At 41.0% G+C, this 24,787-nt stretch overlaps 1 protein-coding gene across 1 annotated transcript; it reads left to right on the top strand.

The window, feature by feature from the left end:
- The first annotated feature begins 363 nt into the window (after nucleotides 1-363).
- On the top strand, nucleotides 364-21,394 carry LOC149305664 (ATPase family AAA domain-containing protein 2-like). The gene is made up of 27 exons (XM_089477279.1): nucleotides 364-602; nucleotides 2,736-2,788; nucleotides 3,100-3,265; nucleotides 3,438-3,540; nucleotides 4,511-4,601; nucleotides 5,783-5,926; nucleotides 6,776-6,896; nucleotides 8,126-8,236; nucleotides 8,452-8,560; nucleotides 9,104-9,219; nucleotides 9,730-9,904; nucleotides 9,985-10,073; nucleotides 10,234-10,393; nucleotides 13,698-13,788; nucleotides 14,161-14,478; nucleotides 15,287-15,407; nucleotides 15,971-16,157; nucleotides 16,730-16,915; nucleotides 17,338-17,473; nucleotides 17,573-17,769; nucleotides 18,141-18,300; nucleotides 18,579-18,701; nucleotides 18,848-18,994; nucleotides 19,155-19,439; nucleotides 20,301-20,332; nucleotides 20,883-21,011; nucleotides 21,344-21,394. Exons 1-27 carry the CDS (start codon nucleotides 364-366, stop codon nucleotides 21,392-21,394), a joined length of 3,840 nt encoding a protein of 1,279 aa, XP_089333405.1.
- The last annotated feature ends 3,393 nt before the right edge of the window (nucleotides 21,395-24,787 follow it).

Here is a 24,787-nt window from a genome sequence, read left to right as displayed (position 1 = left end):
GTTGCAAAGCCAACCAATCAGATGAAGGGGGGGAAAAACAACTTTGCAGCACACACAGCAAAAGTTGGGGATACATCCGCGAGATCCCGGCCAAATAGTCCTTGGAGCGACAGTTTTGGAAGGCAGTTTGCTCCATGTTTTAATGCCTGCGAGTTTAAACTGCGGCAGCACGGGTCTATTAGCAGCTTTTCGTTGTGTTTGTAGTGTTTTTTATTGCATGTTATACTTCGCAAATTTCCGGTGTGCGGAGGGATCTGGTTGCTTCTGACTGAATGTGTCAGTTTGTACGCGCGAGTGTATCCGCGTAAGTGGCGCCAAAATTTGGAATTCCAACTTCCGCCGATGATATAGACGGCGGGCGCCATGGTGCTGTTACGAAGTAGCTCAGGGGCCCCTGCGCCCACTTACCGTGAGACGGACTCGCTGTTGGACAGCAGTTCCGAGTTCCTGTCCCTGCAGTCTCCGTCAAGAAGGCGTCTCAGGAGCTCGGATAGGCTGCGGAGCGAGAATCAGTGCAATGGTACCAGGCGGGACAGTGATGTGAGTACCGGGGCTGCTGTTGCTGCCTTCCTGTATAGGATAACGGAGAGGGGCAGCACCTGGTAGTGAGGACGTCCCCTTCTGGTGTTATGGAAGATCTGAGGGGGATCCTGGCGCATGGGGTAGTTCTCCCTATGTTGTAGAACTACATCTCCCATGATTCCTCCTTACAGACAGAGGCTTATAGGGCTTCACAAGTTAACCTCCAGCTTTCCCTCCTCCGTGTTGATCTATTTTCGTTTACTGTTATTCTCTGGTACGCACGGCGTTCACTCCCTTGGCTCTCCAGCTGCTGGAATTCAGCTCCCATGATCCCCCTGGTATCCTCAAGTCTTGGTATTGGGGGAGGGGCTCTGTCATTTTGGTAACACTGTTGAAGTGTTCACTCTCTTGGGCTATATATATCTCAATACCCCCTGTCAGCTTTCTACTTTAATGAGAGGGTGGTGCATAAGTGGAACAGCTTCCCAGCAGAAGTGCCTAATACGCTGAGGGAATTGAAGCAGGCACAAGACCAGGGGCTTGTTGAGGTCCGAGTCTTTGCCATGGCAGTATAGTTCCTCGTTGGCCCCAAATTCTGTGTTTTTAAGGCTGGTGCCTTGGTATTGTTAGTTGCCATCATTCCCTTCCAACTTCTGATATTGCCCGGTATGTGACGCGGCCGTTCCCAGTTGCTGCCCTACAATCCTTGCAGCCCTCGTGTAAGCATTGAACTCTTAGGGTGTGTATGTGGCTGCTGTTGTCTAAAGCCCCCCTCCCCTGCCGTGCTAATTTTTAATAGATTAATAAAAGAATCTTTATTTACGTGTATCCGGACCTTTAAATCTGTGGCGCGCTGGCTGTTGGGTCTGGTTAGACTCGATAATGCCTTTTGGAAACAGATCGAGGAAGGAATGTTGCGTGCGGTTTGTGATTCGGGGATTCCAGAGACCTGGTCAGAGATGGGAGATGTTCCGGGAGATGTTTCTGTGTCCAGTAGGGGAGCGCTGAGTGCCCGTTTTGAACAAATCTAGGTGTCCTGGTTGCTTTGATGCCTACAAATTAAACCGCTGTTTAAACTGTTTAGACTTGGGCTTTTGGGGCTTTTTTGTTTTTCGTGGCTTTCATTCCTTCGAGGGGTAATATACGTCGTCTCTGGCAATAAGTATGTCTTGTCCGGCTGTTGGATTACCGCTTCTGTGTCTTATGTATGGTTTTCTTTTGAGCGCCTATAGATCTCCGTTTACAGTATAATAAACAGGACACGACTCCAGGTTTCCAAAATGTAAAATCTGTTACACTAGCGGCACGCGAGTGACTTCGCCTACGCACCACCTCCATGGGTTCTGCAAATATCCACCTGGTTGGGTGCTGTCGTTGGGGCGCGTCCGGTTCATGGTTTGAATGCAGTCGGTTTTACCGTCTGTTGTATTTGTCGCGTTCACGTGTTTCTTCTCTGGTGAATGTTAACCACGTGTTTACTCCTACCAGGGTCCCTTTTCGGAAGATGATGACCACAGCGCACGCCCCTTAGGAAAGACAAAACCAGAAAATGGTCAAAACTATTCAGACTCGAGTATGGAAAAGAAAAACACACAAGAGAACAATACGGAAGGCAAAATATTTACTAGGTATTGTATTAATGGTTGAATAGATCTACAGAGAAAGCAGCTGAAGTTTGTGTTTAGTGGCCTAGGTGTAGGATGTTGCAGCGTTACTGTAATTGGCAATGGAACAACTATACTTAAGCTGCTCTGAACCCAAAGTATTGTGCATGCGCATCCACTTCAAAGGCCATTGAAAAGCAGCTCTGTCACTTTTGCATAAAGTAATCTTCTTTTTTGTTGGTGTAGGGCTGACTAATTAGAGGTGGTCGCTTAGATTGCAAAAGTAGATTCTACGGCCACCAGGAGGCAACCTGCCCATACCTGTTGGCTAGTGTACAAAGGGGGGGGGGGTGTGTAAGGTTTCACAGTGGCAGTCTATTCACTAAAGAGGGATAAGTGGAAATTTCAACTCCAAGCTATGGCTTTGCATTGTGTTTGGGTTGGCCTTGTCCGTCGCTTGTCCTGCGACCCCTTTCTTTACTCTGATCTGAGCCAAAAGTACAAAAAGCCTCCTTAGTCTTTAAGTAATTAGGTGAATTTAATAACTAATATTGTTATTACAGCCTCTTACTGTGTTCTTACTATACCTCTTTCCTATGGCTTTTTCAGGAGGCTGGCTAGGCTTCAAGCAGATACAAGTCTGGATGGAGTTTGCAAACAAGGTACAATGTGCACTTTAATAAAATTAGATTATTCTAAGCAACCTTAAATTTAATTAGCTGCCGTACCTTCAAAATTCATATGAAGGCATAATGGATAAGACATTTTTTTGTGTGGTCCATGTTGATCAGCTGGCCATGATGAATAGATGTTTCCGTTAAAGACAAATCAATGTGTTCGTCAGTCTTCTAGAGTTTTTATTTGTAGTCCACCATTACCGAAGGCTTTTAAACTGTTGGTGTTGACGATTGGGTTTAGCTTCCAACCCCTTGAGCACTGTAATTATTCCTTGATGTTTATCATATAATTCCAGATGAACTCGTAGCAGATGGCAAACAATTACAGAGAACAAGAAATGCAGAGAAAACCAGTGGTTGTGAAGAAAATGGTGATGTTGAGGTCCGTAGAAGTGGCAGAATCAGAAGAAGTCTCTACAGCACCACCAATCAGTCTGTGCTGTTCGACAAACTGATAACAAAGTACGTTATTAAAAAAAACATTTACTCTGAATACCTTATTATGGATGAACCCTCCTTTGAAATGCATCCTTACCTCAACTTTTTGCATATCTTTATATGGGGAGGGGGGGTACCCTTGACCTTCATCATTCCCTTCGAGAAATTGGGTTATGTGTTCCTGCCTCTCTTTTAGCACCGCCGAAGCTGTTTTACAGAAAATGGACGACATGAAGAAAATGCGTCGCCGCCGTATGCGGGAACTTGATGACCTGGGGGTCTACAATGATACTGAAGAGGTAATAAAATATTTATTGTGACAGAAGAACTGTCTAATGCCCAGTTTCATATTCCATTATATTTCATTGGGATTTTAAGTTTGCAAGATATGGGCATATGGTATGAGTTTTCGGGTTTTCCTTTATTGGTATTCTAGACCCTTGTTTTTTTCTGTCCAGTAAAGATCTAAAAAGAAAGGTAAATAGCATAGCAGGATTTAGTGCTCAATGAGCAGAAAACAAGTCATAAACCAAAATAGCTTCCTTGAACTTGGGTTAAAGAGTTTTAGTCCTGCCTACTATTTGGGCAGGTGCTGCAGTCCTAATGAATAAAACCTTTGCTTGCATGCCAGTCTTTAGTCTTCCCATCTTGCTCAGAGCAAAGGTTCTCGGCACCATTTTCGCCTTGTCTTGCTAATTAGTAGTGACAGCTAGATGGAGTCAGTACCATAATAATAATCCTGCATTGGATTATTAATCGTTCAGCTACCATGAATATGTGACTTAAAAGTACCAAAGCTATACATGTAAATTCTTGTTGTATGTGATCTATCTAATATATATTTATATAAGTGTCATAATTTAAAGCCATCACAAACTTAGAATCCCTCCCTCCATAAGGCATAGTTCAGTTGGTGAGGAGTGTGTTGTATTTACAGATCCCTATCCATATTACTTTAATGTTCTGAAGCATGTCTGCACACCTGGGCCAAATGGGCAACACCTGGATCTTCTGTCTAAAGCGATCACACGTGCTCTCTGCGTAGATGACTAAAGAAATTATTTCTACAGATCCCTCTGGGATCCCTGTAAGATTTAGATGTTGAATAACATTCAAAATCCTAGAGAATTAGACTTCATAGTCCTTTTTTACTTAATGAAAAAGACAGCTTTTGCATGACTACAAATCCTTTTGACAATATTTGAGAAATGTTTTTGATTCACATGAGACCATTTTATAAGAAAGTATGGTGTTAATCTATTCTAATAGGAAAATACTGATATGTATTCCCGGGTTAAGAGAAAGCGTGGTGTTCAACGACTTGAAGAAGAAACTACAGATAATCAAGAGGAAAGCGAAGGCAAGTGTTAATTCAATTAATTACCAGATAACTTCTTAACCGTTGCTCTATTCCATTCTATTGCTACCAACATTGTCATTTGGTATGGCATACACTATATGGACAAAAGTATTGGGACATCTGACCATTACACCAACAGGGAGTTTGATGACATTGAATTCTAAATACATAGACATTAATATAGAGTTGGTCCCCTCCTTTGCAGCTATGACAGCTTTCACCCTTCTGAGAGAAGGCTTTCCACAAGATTTGGAGAGTTTTTATGTGGGAATCTTTACTCGTTTACCAGTATTTTTGAGGTCAGGCACTAATCTTGGATGAGAAGACCTGTCTCACAATCTCCATTCCAGTTAACTCCAAAAAGTGTTTGATGGGGTTGAGGTCAGGATGGATGCATAGAATTGTCCAAAATGTCTTCGTATGTCCCCTCAGCATACCAAGACATGTTGGACGATGCCATACTTTCAACTTTGTGGGAACAGTTTGTGCGCTGGGATACAAAAAGATCTTCCCCAAAGCAAGCTCCATAAAGACATGGTTGGATGAGTTTGGTGTCGACTATCTGGATCGGCCGCACAGAGCCTCAACCTGACCTCGACCCCATCGAACACCTTTTGAGATGAACTAGAACAGAGATTCCGAGCCGGGCGTCTTGTCCAACATCAGTGCCTGACCTCGCAAACGCTCTACTGGATGAATGGGCAAAATTTCCCACAGAAACTCAAGATCTTTTGGAAATCCTTCCCAGAAGAGTGGAAGCTGTTATTGCTTCAAGGGGGGGGGGCACAACTTCATATATAGCTATGTATTTAGAATGCAATGTCATAGAAGTCCCTATCAGTGTAATGGCCAGGTGTCCCAATACTTTTGTCGATAGATTGTACTCTCCCAGTGTTAAGAAGTTAATTTTTCATTGTATTGTGTAGTTTGGGTGCACACGAGTGTTTGCAGAGTTTGTAATGAACTCAGAATTGTTTTGCCTGTATATTGGGTTGATTGGTTTTAGTGAATGCTATAGAAATAAAGACCATGTATGCATTTTGGAAAGCATGGCATTGAGTAATCTGTCCATATTTGTGCTAATAATGACCACAACCTAGAGCTTTCCCTGTGCTATCGCAGAAGATTCAGTCACTTCTTGTCAATATGTGCTTTCACAATTCATCTGGACATTTTGACAGAATCCTCTGAGGAAGGCGAAGGCCAAGACGACGATGAGGAAGATGATGGCGATGACGACGACGATGATGGAGAGGAAGATAACCAGAAACGATATGAGTTGCGACAGCGGAAAGCTGTGGTGCCTTATCAGGCTCCCTTAGCAGGTGTTTATCTATCAAATGACTTGTGTCTTTACTGTTGGATTAACATTACTGTGTGTCGTACTACATGTTCTGGCATCCCTTGTAAATTATTTCAAAAGGTCTTATCATCAAAACAGTGTTAATCTTCTAATCTTAGGTATAAAGCACTTTTCCGCAGTTAGAAAAGACTGCTGCATGTTTTATGTCTCTGTCTACGTATAAAGTGCTCTAATTATTAACATGGCTATCAGGTTTATCAAGAGTAAATGGTTTGTATGTTCAGGTTTTTCTTCAGCGTGATGCAATTTGATAACAGGCTGACACTTGTCATGTCGGCATTCTGTAAATACTCCTTTGTGAAAAACAAAACTTATCCAATGGCTCACAGAGTATGACTTTCAATGCTTCTCTCGACACCCGCTTGGTAACTTTAGCAGTGCTAGATGAAAGAACAGCTGATGTTAGAAATGTTCTCATTTCTGTGGTTTATCAAATGGGTTTTAACTAAGCAACTCCCCATTAAATGATCGTGCCTTTTAACTCTTTATGTATGTGGGCCTGGTTGTAAGGTACTTGTTTTTGTTTGGCTGTAGTACATCCATACATTTGTAGCTGTTTCTGTAGTTACTGTGTCCTTACACTGCGTGTAAATGTATATAATACATATTTTTACTTTTCATATCCAATGACAGTCTTCATAAGCAGTAGCTTTTTGGGTAAAGATAACATCTAAGCGGGAAGACTAATTTTATTTACTTCTTTCTGTCAAAGTTTTACGTTGGATTGAATGTGTGACATCATCTAACTTCTGAAATAGTTTGCTTCCATCATTTATTTTTCTGCATACTGACTTTAATTCATTTGAAACAGAACCAAGGCACCATAAAAAACAAGGCATGTTTTACACCAACACATCCTCTCCAGTGAGGCGACGGTATCGCTTTGGTTCCGGGGGGCCGCGAAGCCCATACTGCAACAGACGCCTTACCAGGTTTGTATGTAAATGTTTTAAAATGTAAATGTACACCAAAAATATCCTGTAATAAGCTAAACTCCACTGCCAAGACAACATATTCAGATGTTGTTGTTGTTGTTTATGGGGCAGTGAATGTGTTGCCCATAAACCTTACTCCATAAAACACACAGTCGCCAGGTTATTTTTTCTTTAACCCCCCCCCCCCCCCTTCAGTTCCCTATGGACATACCGGTACATCCAGAAAATGCATCGCTAAAAACCCGTGTGTGTGTGTGTACATCCTTGACTTTCTTGCACGGGAGATCAGGCTGCCCGATCTCCTGTAACAGCTTTCTAGCCGATCGGACATCACTACCGACGTCACCTGGAAGGTCATCGGAGGGCCCTCGGCACCTGTCGTCTCTGTTAGTCAATTTGTTGTGTTACATACTACTTGTACAGCGTTACGGAATTTGATGGCGCTATATAAAATAAAATAGATTGCTCAGATGACACACACTGATCACGGACACTGTGATCTCTGAGATCAGTGTGATCTGTCCTGCCCCTGTTCACATACCCTGTGCAAAAAAAAAAAATCTAAGCAACACAGAAGTGTTGGTGAAAAAAAGCGCAGGAAATACTTTCTGCAGCCACCTTTCACAGTGATTGGTGGCCAAATAGCTGCATGGAGAATGCCCAAATACCCCTGATACGATAGTCTGTGTTCTCTGCTTTTCAGAAATATATACTTTGTGGGTATTTTTTTGTTTATTTGTTTAAAATTTAGATTTAAAAATCCTACGAATAATGTACACCTTATATAGTATGTTCCCTATAAGTGCTGGGAAATTATGGAAATTCTATATAAATGAGGTTTTTCTGAAATCAGGACACCTGAATTGATAAACTTGGAGGGGATTTTCCGTCACTTCACCTAATTTTGTGAGAATTCAGAGGGGAAATATATATTTATTTAAAAATGTCTAGAAATTAGTTTTTTACTAAATTTCTCATCCTAAATTTTCAGCTAAATATGGTATCAACCGAAAGCCTTACATTAAGTATGCATTGTGCAGGGCCAGCAGAATTGGAACCACAATTCTCCTGTAACTCATGTTTTTGTGGATAAACTTCAGATACATAATTGAACAAATTGTGATATTTTATTAGCCATTGCAGATTCTTTTTGTATTTGAGATCTATAGCCTTGCATGACAACCAAGTTAAACATTTCACTTTTTTTTTCTCCACCGACTTTAAAGAAGGAGACATGCTATTCATAGCAGTGATTCCACATCTTCCTCCTCATCATCTGATGATGAAGAACATTTTGAAAGGCGACTTAGTCGTAGCCGAAAAAGAGCAATAAGCAGGTATGGATTAGGAAACTTGTGGGGGGTGGGGTTGAACCACAACAATGAAGTGGATGATGAAGTTGGGAGCAGTTTTAATTGCTGCTTTTCGTGGTTTTAATGCAAGGGCATTAGATTCCTTTGTTTCTTTTTTTTTTTTTTTTTTTATGTAAAAGGTATGCAAGAAATTTACATGGTTGTTTCCTTTAAAAGAACTCTGGTTTTTGCTTATTTAGGTGCCTTCCTTTCAATATGGCAAGAGATGATCTGAAGGGAATTCACAAAGACCGGATGAAAATCGGAGCTAGCTTAGCAGATGTTGACCCGATGCAAATAGATAAATCTGTAAGTCTGAAATCACATATGTGGTTCAGTATGGGCTGCAGAAACATAATTATTAAAGAAAACAACAAGTGTATAGGCCGGCAACTGGTGCTTAGTCTACACAGGTGCAGCTTCGCTTGGAGAACCACGTTAACAGCCTTCGCTATATGCAGAATTGTGGGTTATACCTCTTGCTCGCCCATTCAAGACATTCATTTTACGTGACTTGAGAGCCTAGTCTTGGTAGACCCACAGAATCTTTCTTGTAGCCGGAGGGTGTCCCCATTGTCATTGACCTCACTGATGTTCCCAAATATTTGTCTTTGTTTACAGATTCTGCAGAGTCTGTCACTTTAAGGGATCCCTTCATATATATTATCATATAAACGAAGTAACCTTTCTATATTGCAGGCGATAAAATAAGTTAAAATCCTTGGTCTGAGTTGCAGCCATATAATTGACCTCTCACCATATACATCTTTTTAAGTCCTTGGTGATCCTTTCAGTATACAGACTACCACTTTGAAAAGAAACAAGCAAATGCCTTATAATTCCTGTTTTTAGGTGAGATTCAGCAATGTTGGAGGACTTTCTAAACACATTGATGCTCTTAAGGAGATGGTGGTGTTCCCATTGCTGTATCCTGAAATCTTTGAGAGATTTAAAATACAGCCTCCCAGGTATGTTTCGTGCATTTAATCCTTTGGGGGTTGAATACCTGTATTGTCGCACAGTTACTCATATTGTCCTGGGATACAAAAGTATTAATTGGGCAGATCCTGGCCTCGTTTCTGTCAGGCTTTAGAAAGCCCTTGCATGTTTGCGGTGAAATAAGTCCTAGAACACTGCAGCTGCAAGCTTGATGTTCTTACGCGTTTCTCAGGCAAATGTCGCAAACAGCGTTGCCTGTTTTTTGTTTTTTTGTGCTTGGTCTTCTAGGTTATTCCCAATACTGGTAAATGTAGGGCCCCTGTACAATCTTTAAAGAATCTTGGGACTTTGATCATTATTTATTATCCTAATGATGCATAGGACATGCGGGTTGTTTAATTCAGTTCCCCAATATGGATATATACTTTCCCGTTAGGCTAATAGTTGACTTAAGAAGACCTGATAACCGTTCCAGGGTAGCGGTGAGCGATGCTGTATGTAACTGCACCACCTAATTGTCTTTCGTATTGTATTCTCAGAGGCTGTCTGTTCTATGGCCCCCCTGGTACCGGTAAAACATTGGTGGCCAGGGCTTTGGCCAATGAATGCAGCGTTGGTGACAGACGAGTGGCTTTCTTTATGAGAAAGGGCGCAGACTGTTTAAGCAAATGGGTTGGAGAGTCAGAGAGACAACTGCGGCTACTCTTTGATCAAGTATGTATTCCACTTATATATTCAAAAAAAATAAATCTATTATTTCAGATAGTGTAACTTACTATTTAACTTTGCTTTAGGCCTATCAGATGCGCCCTTCAATTATTTTCTTTGATGAGATTGATGGTTTAGCTCCTGTCAGATCCAGCAGACAAGATCAGATACACAGGTAAATAACATAAATATACGTGACTGAGAATACCATTGTACAGCGCTATGGAATTTGATGGCGCTGTCTAAAACAATAAATAAATAAATAATAATGATGATAATACATACATGTGTCTATGTATGTATGAACCTTTAAATTTTTTTTCTTTTTACGTTAGCTCGATTGTTTCTACACTCTTGGCTCTAATGGACGGTTTGGATAGTAGAGGAGAGATTGTTGTCATTGGAGCAACCAACAGATTGGATTCTATTGATCCTGCTTTGAGGCGACCTGGGCGCTTTGACAGAGAATTCCTTTTTGGATTGCCTGACAGAGATGTGAGTATGTTGTTCTGTAAGCCAATCACTGAATGACTAACTTTTATTTAGATTAACCTCCAGGTAGTCCGTGGTATTGTATGCTATACGTCATCTTTCCATGCAGCATGCTTCTCAAAGGCTCTCGTCAAACTAGTGTTCTTGAGCACTTTGGAAGCATGCCCATTTTTATTTTGTTTATGTAAGTGATGCTTTAGAAACATAACGTAATGAATGGCGAGGGGCGTGATGTGACGTGACGTGTGTACTCGCTTATGGGCGAGCGGATGGGTTGACTAATCTAATGTCGATGAGGAAAAGCTGAAGATGTTGCTGGTCCTGGATGGGTGAAGCCAGAATACCGCGACCTTTTTATTTCAGATGGTGAAATGAATGGCTGTGTTCCCACTTGGAACAGAATCAATGCTATGGCCGCATAGATGCCTATCGGCAGGAATATAAAATATGAGAGTAGAACTATTCATGTAAGACCATCTGAAATCACAGGAGGACGATAAGCTGCCCCACTACTTGGGGAAGAGTACTATACGAAAGCTGAACTTGTGTATGAAGGAGTAGCTGCTCTCCGCTTTACAGGTTTTGAAATCACCCGCTCCACGGAGTGCAAGATGCGTGAACAGGGCGAGAAAAGTATTTATATTTTAACAATTCAGGTTATAAAATCAGGTGTCTGTCATTACTCCTATTCTTTGGGGATACAGGGATCAGAATTCTACACCTATAGTGTCCTACAATTGTCATTAAAGGCAGGATATAAAGTGCAATGAATGGGAATGGTACCTGATCTAATAGTTCTAAGGTAGTTTAATATATTCACAGGATTGTAAATTGATTTACTTACTTTCTTACAAATCTACCCCGACATAAAAAGTAAGACGAGATCTTTATTTATCCAAAAAAGTCAACATTTTAGACTGGCACCGAAAAAAAGAATCCTAATTTAGACAAAACCAAATCATTAAGCCGTTATTCCCCTAAAGCTCAAGTCCAGGATCCTATGAAACCAAGTCAAAGAAGATCATTGAACTTGGACCGCAGAGACTAAGGACTAATGAAAACCTGGACTCGGGAGGAAGATAGAAAACCTCATCAAATGTATCCCAAGAATCAGTCTATGAGAGATCATTTATATGAAAAGGATCATTTAAGATCAAAAATGATGTAGAGCTGAATATCTTTAAATTAATGGAAGAAGTTGCCAACAATCCCTCTTCCCTCGGTAAAACTCTGAAAATACAGGAAGAGTCTAGATCAGGGGTGGGCAATTAATTTTCCCATGGGGCCACATGAGAAATTGGAATGGTTTTAGAGGGCCAGACCTCTACAAACTACAAACTCCGAAGCCTTGTCCATTTTGTTAACTTATGTGCTGTTTAATAAAGTTATTCAAGCCTACGTCATTGGTAGAGGTGCTTGAATAAGTAAGGCCTGAATAACTATTAGCACAGCACAGAAGTGAACAAAATGAACAAGGCTTCGGAGTGCATACCGTATTTTTCGCTCTATAAGACGCACCTAGATTTTAGAGGAGAAAAAAAAGGAAAAAATATTTTGAGCTAAAAAATGGGCTAAAATATTTATTACAATAACTGAATAAGCTATGAACACAGTAAGACACACACAGACACAGTAAGACACACACAGACGCAGTAAGACACACACAGACGCAGTGAGACACACACAGACGCAGTGAGACACACACAGACACAGTGAGACACACACAGACACAGTAAGACACACACAGACGCAGTAAGACACACACAGACGCAGTGAGACACACACAGACGCAGTGAGACACACACAGACACAGTGAGACACACACAGACACAGTGAGACACACACAGACACAGTGAGACACACACAGACACAGTGAGACACACACAGACACAGTGAGACACACACAGACACAGTGAGACACACACAGTGAGACACACACAGACACAGTAAGACACACACAGACACAGTGAGACAGACACAGTGAGACACACACAGACACAGTAAGACACACACACACAGTGAGACAGACACAGTGAGACACACACAGACACAGTAAGACACACACAGACACAGTGAGACACACACAGACACAGTGAGACACACACAGACACAGTAAGACACACACAGACACAGTGAGATACACACACACACACACACACAGTAAGACACACACACACACAAACACAGTAAGACACACACACACACAAACACAGTAAGACCTCCCTCCCTAACCCCCCTTCTCAGTATCTCCCCTCTAACTCCCTAACCCCCCCTTCTCAGTATCTCCCCTCTAACTCCCTAACCCCCCCTTCTCAGGATCTCCCCCCCCGCCCCGGTCACTTACCTTAAACTCCTGTGTTGGAAGCGTGAGGCGTTTGTCTCGGGTGCCGGCGCTTCACTGCTGATCGCCGGCGTCTGACGTCATATGCCGGCGCCCAGCGTAAAGCGCCGGCACCCGAGACAAACGCTTCCAACACAGGAGTTTAAGGTAAGTGACCGGGGCGGGGGGGGACACCGGACTCATTGGTGAGTCACCAGGACACTCTTTGCGGGCCGGTCCGAGCTATTCAGCGGGCCGGATGTGGCCCGCGGGCCGTGCTTTGCCCAGGTCTGGTCTAGATCCTGCAGACTTCTTGAGCTTCGCATTTGCACCAAGTGGGACTAAGCGTCCTTAATTCATATTTTAACGGCATGTAAAATGTTCACTTTAATTTAATCAAAGAATTGGAGAGAGGGAAACTTCAGCGTGAAGAAATAAAGGCTCCGATTCAATTTAAAACGGGTAATTTTAGGAGTAAAGGGCAAAACACAAAATTTAAGTGAATCTGGTTAACTTGGACAGATCTCTTAAGACACCGAGAGATGGAACGAGGCGCATAGTCTTAGTTCCCAAATGGAAACAAACTTCGTTAGGAGCGAGAGATTACAACAGAAATCTAAAAGCAATTGGGCACTTTGGTAGGGTCTTGAACATTCTATAATTAATGCTCATTTACGAAATATAACTTAATCAATCATCTGTACAATACAGGCTAACTAGGAATATTAGTATTTCAAGATGTATGACCTGATGTAAGTATGCCCCACGCCCCATGCTAATCTCAGTAACATAAAAAGCATTCAATATAGATATTATTTGTTGTCATTGCTTTCTGAATTTAACAATCAAACAATATATCCCCGCCCCATTAATATTTTTTATGTATTTGTCGAATGATGAGCATAACTGTTGATCTTACTGTGTATTTTTGATACTATTAAAGAAGGGGAAAAAGAAGCCAACATATTTTTTATTTTTTTTTTGTAGGCAAGAATGGAGATTCTCAAAATTCACACTAATGAATGGAATCCAAAACCGTCTGACCTTTTTTTGGAAGAACTGGCAGAAATGTGTGTAGGTAAGCATAGTTTATCTGCTTATTTTCTTAAAATTTACCAGTTCCCACTTATTCCTGAAAGCATCCTGTTTTTTGTATTTTCTGTTAAATTGATATTTTGAAGGTGCAAATTATGACATGAAATATTTTCCAGGCACAATTAGGTTGCCTTAAAAGAAAAGAAAAGAAAAAAAGAGGGAAAAAAAATCCTAATTAGCGGAGTAAGTCTGCTGCTCTAGAATCTGGCTCTATATGGAGCCGTTATTTCTACATTGCATATTTACAGATTTAGGATTTAGCTCCATGTTACATCGTGAAGGTAGTCATGCCGTGCAGTATTTTATTAATGTGACCCAAATGCTTTAATATGCCTCTATTAAATGGACGTTTTAGGATACTGTGGGGCGGATCTGAAGTCTGTATGTGCTGAAGCCGCTCTCTGCGCTCTGAGACGTCGCTATCCTCAGATTTATACAACATCTGACAAATTACAGTTGGATGTGTCTTCCATTAAAATCACCGCCGGAGACTTTGCAGCAGCCATAAAAAGAACAGTTCCAGCGTCGCAAAGAGCTGTGGTCTCCCCCGGACAAGCTCTTTCACCGATAAGCCAACTACTACTTCAGAGCACACTTCAGAACATCTTGGAAGTATTAAAAAAAGTCTTCCCGCATGCTGATGAAGTACTCAAGAAGAAAAGAAAAGACTCCGGTAGAGTTTGCCACTTTCAATATTTCTTTTTGGCATTATAGATATAGATATAGATATATAGATATAGAAATAGATATAGAAATAGATAGATAAGTTTAAAGCTCTTTGCCAGAAATAAGAAAATATTTTTGTTATATCTATAAAACTGAGCCATTGGGTTGCTGGTCTTTTCTCATTAACACAGTCAGGTTTAATTGCCTGGTTATAGAACACCCGGTCATGTGAAAATAAACCTAATCTCTTTTGCACCCTTAAAATCCGCAGTTTTAGCTTTGTCCTTTCTACTAGATAAACCTGAACTGGGGCCACATAATTAGGCCTCCCTTTTATAGCACTTTTCACTAATCTTCATCATCTGTTCTAAAGTATATTTATAATAAAGCTACATACATCACGGCGAAGAGATCTCTTTAAATTTCCACTGGTTTATTCTGCAGAATTCCCCATTCAAGCTCCTTTCAAACATATATATTCATTGTTAAGGGGGCTCTTGCCTTCCGCGGACCGTACCGCTCGCCTGCGTGTTTTGCTCTACACCCTATTTGCTGGATAGAATGTTGCCAATTCCCCGTAACAAGTTTCATGTCCAATGAAAAGTAATCGATAAGAATAAGCTTATCTGGCCTATTTTGGTAACTTAGCCCGTAGAAGTGCGTTCTGATGACTACAAAGTTTGTGTCCTGGACCTTTTGTGACGGAATATATTCTCAGCCTTGTCAGTAACTTGACTATGATTTGATCTTAAAACATGTCGTCTTGTAAATGCCTCTATTTTAATTGGTGGATTTGCTTTGCATCTTCTCTGTAGAGCTTTCGAGTCACCTGCCAGATGACCTGTTGGATGGTGATGATGGACCATCTGTATTTGATGCTGAGCTGCCTCAGAAGCAAGCAAGCAAGAAGAAACATCCCTTCCTCCACTTTAACATGTAGGTGCTGGTATTGGCTGCTTGCTTTTAATGAAGTTTAATGATTGCTGTGTCTGAGAAACATCTTCTAGCTGTGTTGCGGAAGAGAACGTTTCTAACTGAATTCCAATTGTATCATGGATGATGTAAATAGCACAAAAAGTAGTCTCGTAAAACAGAACATGGACTTAAATGAGAAGGGCAACGGTTTAAAAGTAATATCCTGAAAATATTAATTTGCTGAGAGGATAGTGGACCCATGGAATAGCCTTCTAGCAGAAGTGGTAGATATTAATACAGTGAAGGGGTTTAAGCATGCAGGGGATAGGCATAAGGCTATCCTAGATAAAATATAATGCCAGGGACTGAGCAAAGAATTCAGAAATGGGCTGATGGGCTGAATGATTAGCTGTCGTCGGGTGTTTTTATATGAAGTTGTATGCGGTTCAAGGAAAAAGAGCATATAATGTTGGTCACTTTCTCTAACGATTACATTGCATATGTATATTTATATTATATACTCCCAGAGGTTATTAAAGGGGGTTACTGGATTAATATGAAGAAAAAAAAATCTTGTTTTGTAGAGATGCCCATCGGCAGCCAACTTCTTTCAGACCCAGGCTACTGATAGCTGGCAAACCTGGACTTGGCCAAGGGTCCCACTTGGCTCCTGCGGTTATACATGCGCTAGAAAAATTCACTGTCTACTCATTAGATCTGGCAGTCCTTCTGGGTTCCAGCATAACATCCCCTGAAGAGTCATGCGCACAGGTAAGGTGAAGCAGGTCATGCACAATCTGCCTCTTCCTTTAAATTGGTCAATTGAGGGTCCCTTAATTTTCTCGGCTATTGGCCGCCTATCACAGGATAGCCCCGTCAGTAGAGGAAAGGATATGGTTGCAAAAGCTTTGGTTTCCAGCATTGGTTAAAATTAGACTGTATGTATGTATAATTTCTGTTCACAATATTTTCTGATCCCACATTGTCTGCATTTCTCTCTATGACTGAAAGCAACCAATATCGAAAAAATAGCCTAGAAAAGAAATGTAAACCCTCAGCTTTTCTGACGCAGAGTCTCTCGTGCGTGGCCTTTTGTCAAGATATTTAACATTCTCGCTCCAGTGAAAACCACATAAATCAGTCCCTGTGTGCTTTATTTTGAGACGCTGCATTATATTTTTGTATGATTTGCTCTTGTTTTAAATTTGCTTTTTTTTTTTTTATTGATAGTGAGTTTGTGCAATAAATTGAAATAAACATTTTCTGTTCCTCATGAACTTCATCATACAGATAGATGTTACATTCTTTCCAAGTCTAATCGTTTGGTATTTATTTTTGTGTAGGTTTTCCGTGAAGCAAAAAGAACACCTCCGAGCATCGTATACGTTCCGCATATACATTTGTGGTGGGAGACTGTTAGTTACACCCTGAAGGCAACATTCATCAGTTTGCTTCACAACATTCCATCTTTCTCACCGATCCTTCTGCTGGCCACCTGTGATATGGACTATTGTGACCTGCCACAAGAGGTACTGTACTAAAGCAGCCTTCAAATACATTGTGGTACCAGGAACGAATAGCATCAAACACTATTTCCATGCATTTCCACCTAAAACGTGCTAGCAGCCGTACAGATTGATTTATCCAATGGGTTGTTGTTACTACATATTTGTGTCCGTTACTGTTAATCACAGGCTGCTCTGACACAGGATTTAGGAGGCGCCATTAGACTTTGATCTAAAATGCCATGTGCTAAAACAAACTATATTTCATGTGCTGGTTGTGCTAAAGTGTGTAACAAAAGCAATGGGCTGTAAGTGATGACGGCTCGTAAGAGGACTGGCAGCAGGTTAACTTGTGGTTAGATTTTATTGCATCCGCCATAGAAAGACGAACAGAAGTTTATTCATTTAATTTACGTGTCATGCATCTTCCTTACATGTTCCCTCAGATTCAGCACCTGTTTGTGGAGGATTATGGTGAAGTATTTCAAGTTCAGCCTCCAGGCAAGAATGAAAGGAAAGCTTTCTTTTCGGATCTCATCTTGAACCAACCCACCAAACCGCCGGTTTCCAAAAAGAAAGCAAGTTAGTAATTTTAGGGCCGCCTCTGGAAATGTCTAATTTGTAAAAGTTGTCTTACGGACGATGATCCTACTCATTGTTTCGCTGTACTCGTTCTTGTAGTGTTGCGGACCCTTGAGATTTTGCCTTTGGCTCCCCCGCCTGAGCCACGCGCATTGACCCCCGAAGAGCTGAAGCGATTGGAGGAGCAGGAGGAAGACCACTTTCGCGAGCTTAGACTCTTCCTGAGAGATGTTACAAACAGGCTTGCTATCGATAAGAGATTTAGAGCTTTCACAAAGCCTGTTGACCCTGAAGAGGTAATGAGCTGATCTTCAAAGTCAAGCAGTCTGTGAAGTTTAGATTTTTGCAAAGTACAGTAGGGATAAAGTTCTGTTAACAGGAATGCGTGTTACACTCGTGGATATGAGTATGTTCTTTAGTACGGAAAGTATTTTATAAATAGTGGATTGTTTTCCTTCTCTTAAGGTCGTTAGCCCCCTCCCTTTGTTAATTACACACTGTCATACAAGTAGAAAATCCATAGAATGCATTTAGTTGTCGAGTTCCTCTACCGTATAACATGTTAGGTGTGTATTGTGTCTGTGCGAGGGATAGTTTGTCATATTACTTGACACATGCTCCTACATGCGATGTATTCTATTTTTTTTCTTTTTTTTGTTTGTTTTAGGTTCCTGACTATGCGACTGTTATCGAGCAACCGATGGATCTCTCAACTGTTATAAGTAAAATTGATCTACACAAGTATCAGACCGTGAAAGAATATTTAAGAGACATTGATCTAATATGCAGCAATGCTCTGGAGTATAATCCAGACAAGGATCCTGGAGGTTAGTGTTGCCTAAATTGGTTTATTATGCGTTTATAAGAAATTAAATTGATCATTGTGAAGCAGCACTTTTTTTTTTTTTTTTTGGTGCGATCTAAATATGAAGGAGCAGATTTAGTGGCATTTTTATCAATCCAGGGTATAATGATTCTTACATAATGACATAATGGTACATATATGACAGCAGGTGTGTCGTCATTTACAGTATTTGATTCAGTTCCTCCACATGACACAATTTTTTGGCCTTGGATTAATTTCATACGCTGCTTGTTTTTCCAGATCGTTTGATCCGACATAGGGCATGCGCGCTCAAAGACGCCACTTATGCCATAATAAAAAAAGAGCTGGATGAGGAATTTGAGAAGCAGTGTGAAGAAATACAGGAATCCCGCAATAAGAGAGGTATGTTCTGTGAAGAATAATAGTTTGCGTAATTACTTTTTTTTTTTTTTTTTTTTTTTTTTTTTCCTCTATGCACGATTAGAAGTCATTCACATACTAAGACATGCATAGAGCAACCTAAAGTACTGTATGGAACTTTTCTTTAGGATTTTCAGCTTCGAAATATGCTCCATCTTATTACCATGTACTCCGTAAACAAAAGAATCTTCAGAATGGAGAGAGAGGGGAAGTGGATCCGTCAGGGAAAGAAAGCATGTCTGGTGTCCCATTAGCTGTGAGCACACCTACTACAGGTTTGACATCCATCCTACATCGTAATTAACTCTTAACTGATTGAAGGGGCATTAACCCTCTTGTCAGCATGGCATAGATTGTTTGCTGGGTATCAGATCTCTGGCAGAGCTCGGCGAGTCGTTTTGTGGAAGCCTAATGTTTGCAACGCATCTTTTGTAGTTAAAACAAAGAAGAAATGTAAGAGGAAATCCCGTTGGAGTTCTGGCATATTTGCGAAGAAGAAGTTTTCGCCGTGTCTCAACAATGATGAGGCTGAACTAAATGAAGACTCTTCAATGGACGCAGATGATGATAACCACGTTCCAGGCGATCCCATGAGTTCCCCTGTGAGCGCAGCCAAAGATAATGTAACACCTATAGACAATTTCAGGGCTTCAGAACCCATGGTGTCTGGAGAAACTACCAAACAAAGTGAGGAGAACAAGGATACCCAAGAGTCGGAGGGTAAGTGCAATCCCACAGTTACAAAAGTGGCCTTTTTCTACAATAAGGTCTGTGACAGCTATGTGATCTGCTCTATCCTATGTCATGCTGCTGGTGGTGTTAATTTAAAACTAGAAAAGGTTGTAAGGTTATTAGACTTAAGTGGTAGTGATTGGTGATTTAGATAGCTAGCGTTTGGGTTTGTGCGCAAGGGTATATGTACACCTTGTTATCCAATCTACTTTTTAACAAATATTCGGCCCCCCTGTGCGTTGTGATAACATGGGTTTTTTCTATTCGCATGTTTATGGTGACACTGTGGATGGTTACTGTATTGGGAGTATAATTGCACGGTAGTAGTTACCAGTAGCTTCCTATTTGGGTCCTCTATTCACCAAAGAGGGAGTTTGCAGGAGATTTTCGAACTACATTTGAGGGGCAAATATTAAGGAGTTTCTCCTGCAAAACTCTAAACTACATATCTAGTCAACAGACCCCTTTTGTATAGAGCTTACAGAGCACATGGATGGATGGTTGCCAGTAGAGCCCAATCCCAGCAAACAGACAATGATCTGTAGGTCTGTGATTCATCTCTGTGCCAATCGCTGCTCCATCTGAGTCTCTACCGCTTTACAGACATTTTACGTGCATTTGTTTTATTTATATGTCCCACTACTGTAATGTTATGGGTTAGTTATTTGTATCAATGTTTCCAATTTGATTAAGTCTTCCCCTAGACCCGTTGGTCCTTGACTGATGCTGCAGAATGCACAGGAACGAGCTTTCACAGGTTGACACAAATGGCAGTATTGATGAATATGCACTAATACTGCTTATTGCTGCAAATCCTAACTTTTGAAGTTTGCCGCTTTTGTTTTGTAGATTTGTGCATTGTGGATAAGCAGAAGCTTCAGGTAAGTTCATATTACCTTATTTTGGCAAGAGAGGCATTTAGCTCTAGATGAAGTACAAATAGATGTTTGTAGTAAATTGCTTACCTGCTCAGCACTATGAAGAGCCTGCCGAAACACTTTCTGTTTATGATACTAAACGCATCTAACCGTTGGAAATTGCTTATGTCTGTTATTACCTCTGTGTATCACACAATGTGTCTTTAATAAATCAATATTACATACTGTATTAAAATTGATTACAAGCACATTTTTCTTTCTATGGATTAAATTCATGTTTTTCACAATGAATTGATTTTCCATATATAGATTTACCATATACTCTATATTAACGATGACAAAATATGAGTAATACGTGTTCAGTTTTAATTGAATGAAGAATTGATGTAGGTCATATGGGAGGTGTGCAGTTTTTTCTTTTCTTAAACTATATAACGTAATATAGCCATTCGTTTGACTCCTCCAGCTTGAAATAAATAACAGCCAGAATGAATTACTGTGTCCACTTTGCCTTCCTGGTATCTTGCGCTAAATGTTTTTTGTTCCCCCCCAGGAACTTCTTACTAAAATTGTAAAAATAACCAAAGGAAACAATGTATCCCAACTTGAAAAGCTGTATTCTTCCATCTGTCAGTGTCTTTACAGACACCGTGAGGATTATGACAAAACTCTGCTACTAAAGGTAACCGGTTCCTTCCTCTTTCACATCCTCAAGACTATGTTGGGATAATCTTACAGGACACATTTATTAAGAAAAATCAGGGGCTGTCATAAAAGTTCACCTGATCGGTCCCCAGTGCATCACCGAGCACTAGACTGGCAGCCCTGTTTAGCTTGGCTAGACTGTATTAACAGGGGTCTCTTCTACTTTTCCACTTTACTGCTGGTCTGGGAATTTTATTACTTAATTCTGATAAGTGATACACTTGTATAGCGTAAACATGGGATTGTTGAGACGTGTGGATTTTGTTTTTTGAATGCTTCTTTCTAACACGTATTTTTATTTTGTTACAGGAAATGGAAGAGGAAATTGAAAAATCAGTAATATTTGATGGCTATAATTGATGGAAATTGGGAGAAAGGGGGGGGGGCGGCTTATTTTAAAAATAAAATATCTAAACTTTGTGGTGACTGTTCTTTTAATATAATTACATTTATATATTTTGAGACAAAAAACAAAATAGAGAAAATGATCACATAAAAGTGTAAAAATTAGATAAAGTAGATATGCCAATCTACTGGTTAATAGCAGGCTGAAAAACCTCACACTTATGGTAAATACCTAGTACACATACGCATATACACCGAGGAGTCTGCAACCAGTCTCCATCAAAAGAACATTAGTGAGGGAAAAAAAAAACCAGGTAATCCAATCAGTTCTTCACAAAACAGGAACTCAAAGATGTCGCTCTGAAGCACTAGGCACAGGCGCCAATATATTGGTCAGGACCTACTTTTTATATCTTCTCTCCTTTTTATTTCAATTACCCATATTATTCATTTGTATTGTAAGCCCTTGAGCAGGGCTCTCAAAAGCCCACCATTCCTGACAAACTTTGTATAAAAGGATCATAAGGCGAGACGGCTGCACGCGGGTGGGGTTCTCATCTCCTGTGTCTGTATGTATTAATGTGTATTTGTTGTGTGTTAATGGCCCCATTTAACCCCTTCACGTCCGGTGATGTACCATGTATGTCATGCCCAAGTGGGCTTATCAGTTCTGTGATGTACCTGGTACGTCATGCTAAAAAAAATTCCCCCACATCCCAATTGTGATTGCAGAGTGCTGCTGTCTGCCCAGGTGTATGGGCAGACCAGCACACCCACCCTGAACCTTTAATCACTCCAACAGAAGCGATTCTACGGCTTCAACAAGCAATCCTCAGTAAACCGGCGATTGTGTCCTCAGCTGCCCCAGAAAGCTTTAGGGAAGGGGGCTGTTTGTTACTTGGGTCCCCACACAAGTATGGGGACCAGCCACAACATTCCCTTCCTGCCCGATCGCTCCATGAGTGGGGTTAGCCTATTCAATGCCGTGATCCAGGCAGACCAGCAACCGCAAAAAAAGGGCCCCCACAAGCCCTTTTATCACCACAGAGGCTCCTCCTTGCAATCGCCGGTTTACCTGTGATCATGTCCCAGCTTCCAGAGGCAGCTTCAGGAAAAGGGATGAAAGCTTCTTGTGCCTTCATAAGTGGGCTGATGATGATCAGATCACTCCTGGCCAGTTGGAGGGATCTGATTATTATGACACCCCCTCGATGAACCAGCACTAGAAAGATTTGAGTCATCATCTAAAGTAATAATAAATTAACCCACATTGACGGCGCTGGTGTGGAATCAGCTGCATGGGACACATATACCGTATTTGCTTGATTATAACACAATCCCCCAAAATTTGAATATTTAGAAAAAAATAATCTGAATATAAGACTACACTATAAGAAAAAAGTTTTATTAGTAAATATTCACATGTAAACTATTTTTCCATATGTAATAAAAACTGATTGGGAATGCTTTTTTGTTTTTATTTACTTTCATTTGCCAACCTGCAGTTATGCACATCTGCCCCATGGCCTGCTACTGTGTCCCCCAGATATGCCTTATACCCCCATATAAGCCACTGTGCCCCACCTGATATGCCTTATGCTCCCCCCCACTTACCGATGCATCCCTAGTGTTGTCCCCTGTGCTCCAGACTCCCTGGTATCAAGTGGGGGCAGCCGGTAGAGGTCTGCATAATGCGCACAGACAACCTCCGCTGATACCCAGGACTTCTATGTTGGAGCACTGGAAGGTCATGTGATGCCGGTGCTCCATCACAGAAGCCCCAGCGGGAGTGTCTGGTTGTATCGGAGGTTGTCTACGTGCATTGCGCAGAAGTTAACTAGCCGCCAGATAGGAGGATTTAGGTTTCCTGCAGTGCTGCGTGAGATCTGGATCTTAGTCTAATAGTCAGACCTCTATTTGAGGTTTGATTATAAGACAACTTTGAATATAAGGCGATAGGTATTTTTCAGAGCTTTTGCTCTGAAAAAACCTTTGTCTTATAATTGAGCAAATATTGGGGGGTTAAAATGATATATGGGCACTCTACTGTGTCTCAAATGAGATGTGGACCCAACAAACTGATCTGTCAAAATTCCATGTTTGAAAACTGAAATGCGCATGTTCCAATTTTGAACCCACAGAGCCAAATAGACATACCCTACCCATGCATATGGGGTATCGCTGTACTCGAGGCGGGGTGTGTGTTTCTGAATACAAATCACAAGTTGTTTCAGTAACGCTGAAATACTGTGTTTGGATAGAATGGGTTTGTTAAAAATGAAATTTTACCATTTAGGACACATTGGAGCTAAAATAGTTAAATAAAAAGGTTAAAATGCTCCTAGTAAAATACTTTCGGATGTCAACTTTCAAAAAAATATATACTTTTGTTTAGTAGTTTTTTTTGTTTGTTTTTTTTTTCTGGCTGCTATTGGGGCGCAACTCCCAGCACACCACATTCTTAAAAATTCTTGTTTAGAAACAGCAATGCATGGCCTTCGTATTTAACCCTGTAACTGCCAAAATAGATGAAAATACCAGGCATACGAGGTGTATCCAAAAACAGGACAAATACCCAAATATATTTTTGGAGGCTCCCCCCCCCCCATTTGCACTGGTTATGTAGTTTTTGTAGGTAAAACTGAAAATTTTGCCCCACACCACATTTTTAGATATTCTTCATACTAATTTTGTGTATATATATATATATATATATATATATAATTATTTCAAAAGAAAGCCCTACTTGTCCTGAGAAAAAAAATGCACCCCTCTTAAAAACACTGCCACATTCGCCCGTTCCTATCACAAGATGTTACTAAGGTTCTTGTCCATGCCTTCGTTATCTCTCATTTTGACTATTGTAGCTCTGTCTTATCTAGCTCCTCTACAATCCACCACGAATGCCGGTGCTAGACTTCCTCTCCCCTCTGTCAGTCTCTTCACTGGCTGGCGGTGGGCTTCAGGATTAATTTCAAAATCCTCACTTACTTCCGAAGCCCTTCACAGCGCTTCCCCTACTTACATCTTCTCATTTGTGATGAGCCCAGCTCACCTGTTGTTTCTTTATGCCATCTTTTATTTCACCCTGTCTACCCTTTTGTACTGCGCTGCGGAATCAGATGGCACTATATAAAACAATAAATAACAATACTACACTAACCAGTCTCTCCGCTCATCCAATGATCTCCTTCTATCCTCTCCTCTGATTTCTAGCTCTCACGCACACTTGCAAGATTTCTCAAGGGCTGCCCCTATCCTCTGGAATGTCCTTCCCCGGCTTATTCTTCCTTCTCCCTGCCGTCAGTCCTGCACAAAATCCCACAAGCCCCGCTTCTTGAGGGACACTAACAACTTTACCCGCTAACATCCTTCCCACCACCTTCCTCCACTCACCTTTCCCAGTCC

This window comes from Sceloporus occidentalis, unplaced genomic scaffold (assembly GCF_023333645.1).
Source record: "Sceloporus occidentalis isolate IW3139 unplaced genomic scaffold, rSceOcc1.0.p SCAF_11, whole genome shotgun sequence".
NCBI classification, from domain to species: domain Eukaryota; kingdom Metazoa; phylum Chordata; class Lepidosauria; order Squamata; family Phrynosomatidae; genus Sceloporus; species Sceloporus occidentalis.
The sequence above is the reverse complement of the archived record's forward strand: the minus strand, read 5'-3'. Positions and strand labels throughout refer to the sequence as shown.

Bases quoted from the DNA above. Each gene is read 5' to 3' on its own strand.
- LOC149305664 (XM_089477279.1), top strand. From the start codon at position 364: ATGGTGCTGTTACGAAGTAGCTCAGGGGCCCCTGCGCCCACTTACCGT. The intron at 6,897-8,125 runs GTTTGTATGTAA...CCGACTTTAAAG, and splicing joins TGCAACAGACGCCTTACCAG to AAGGAGACATGCTATTCATA. The intron at 10,394-13,697 runs GTGAGTATGTTG...TTTTTTTTGTAG, and splicing joins TTGGATTGCCTGACAGAGAT to GCAAGAATGGAGATTCTCAA.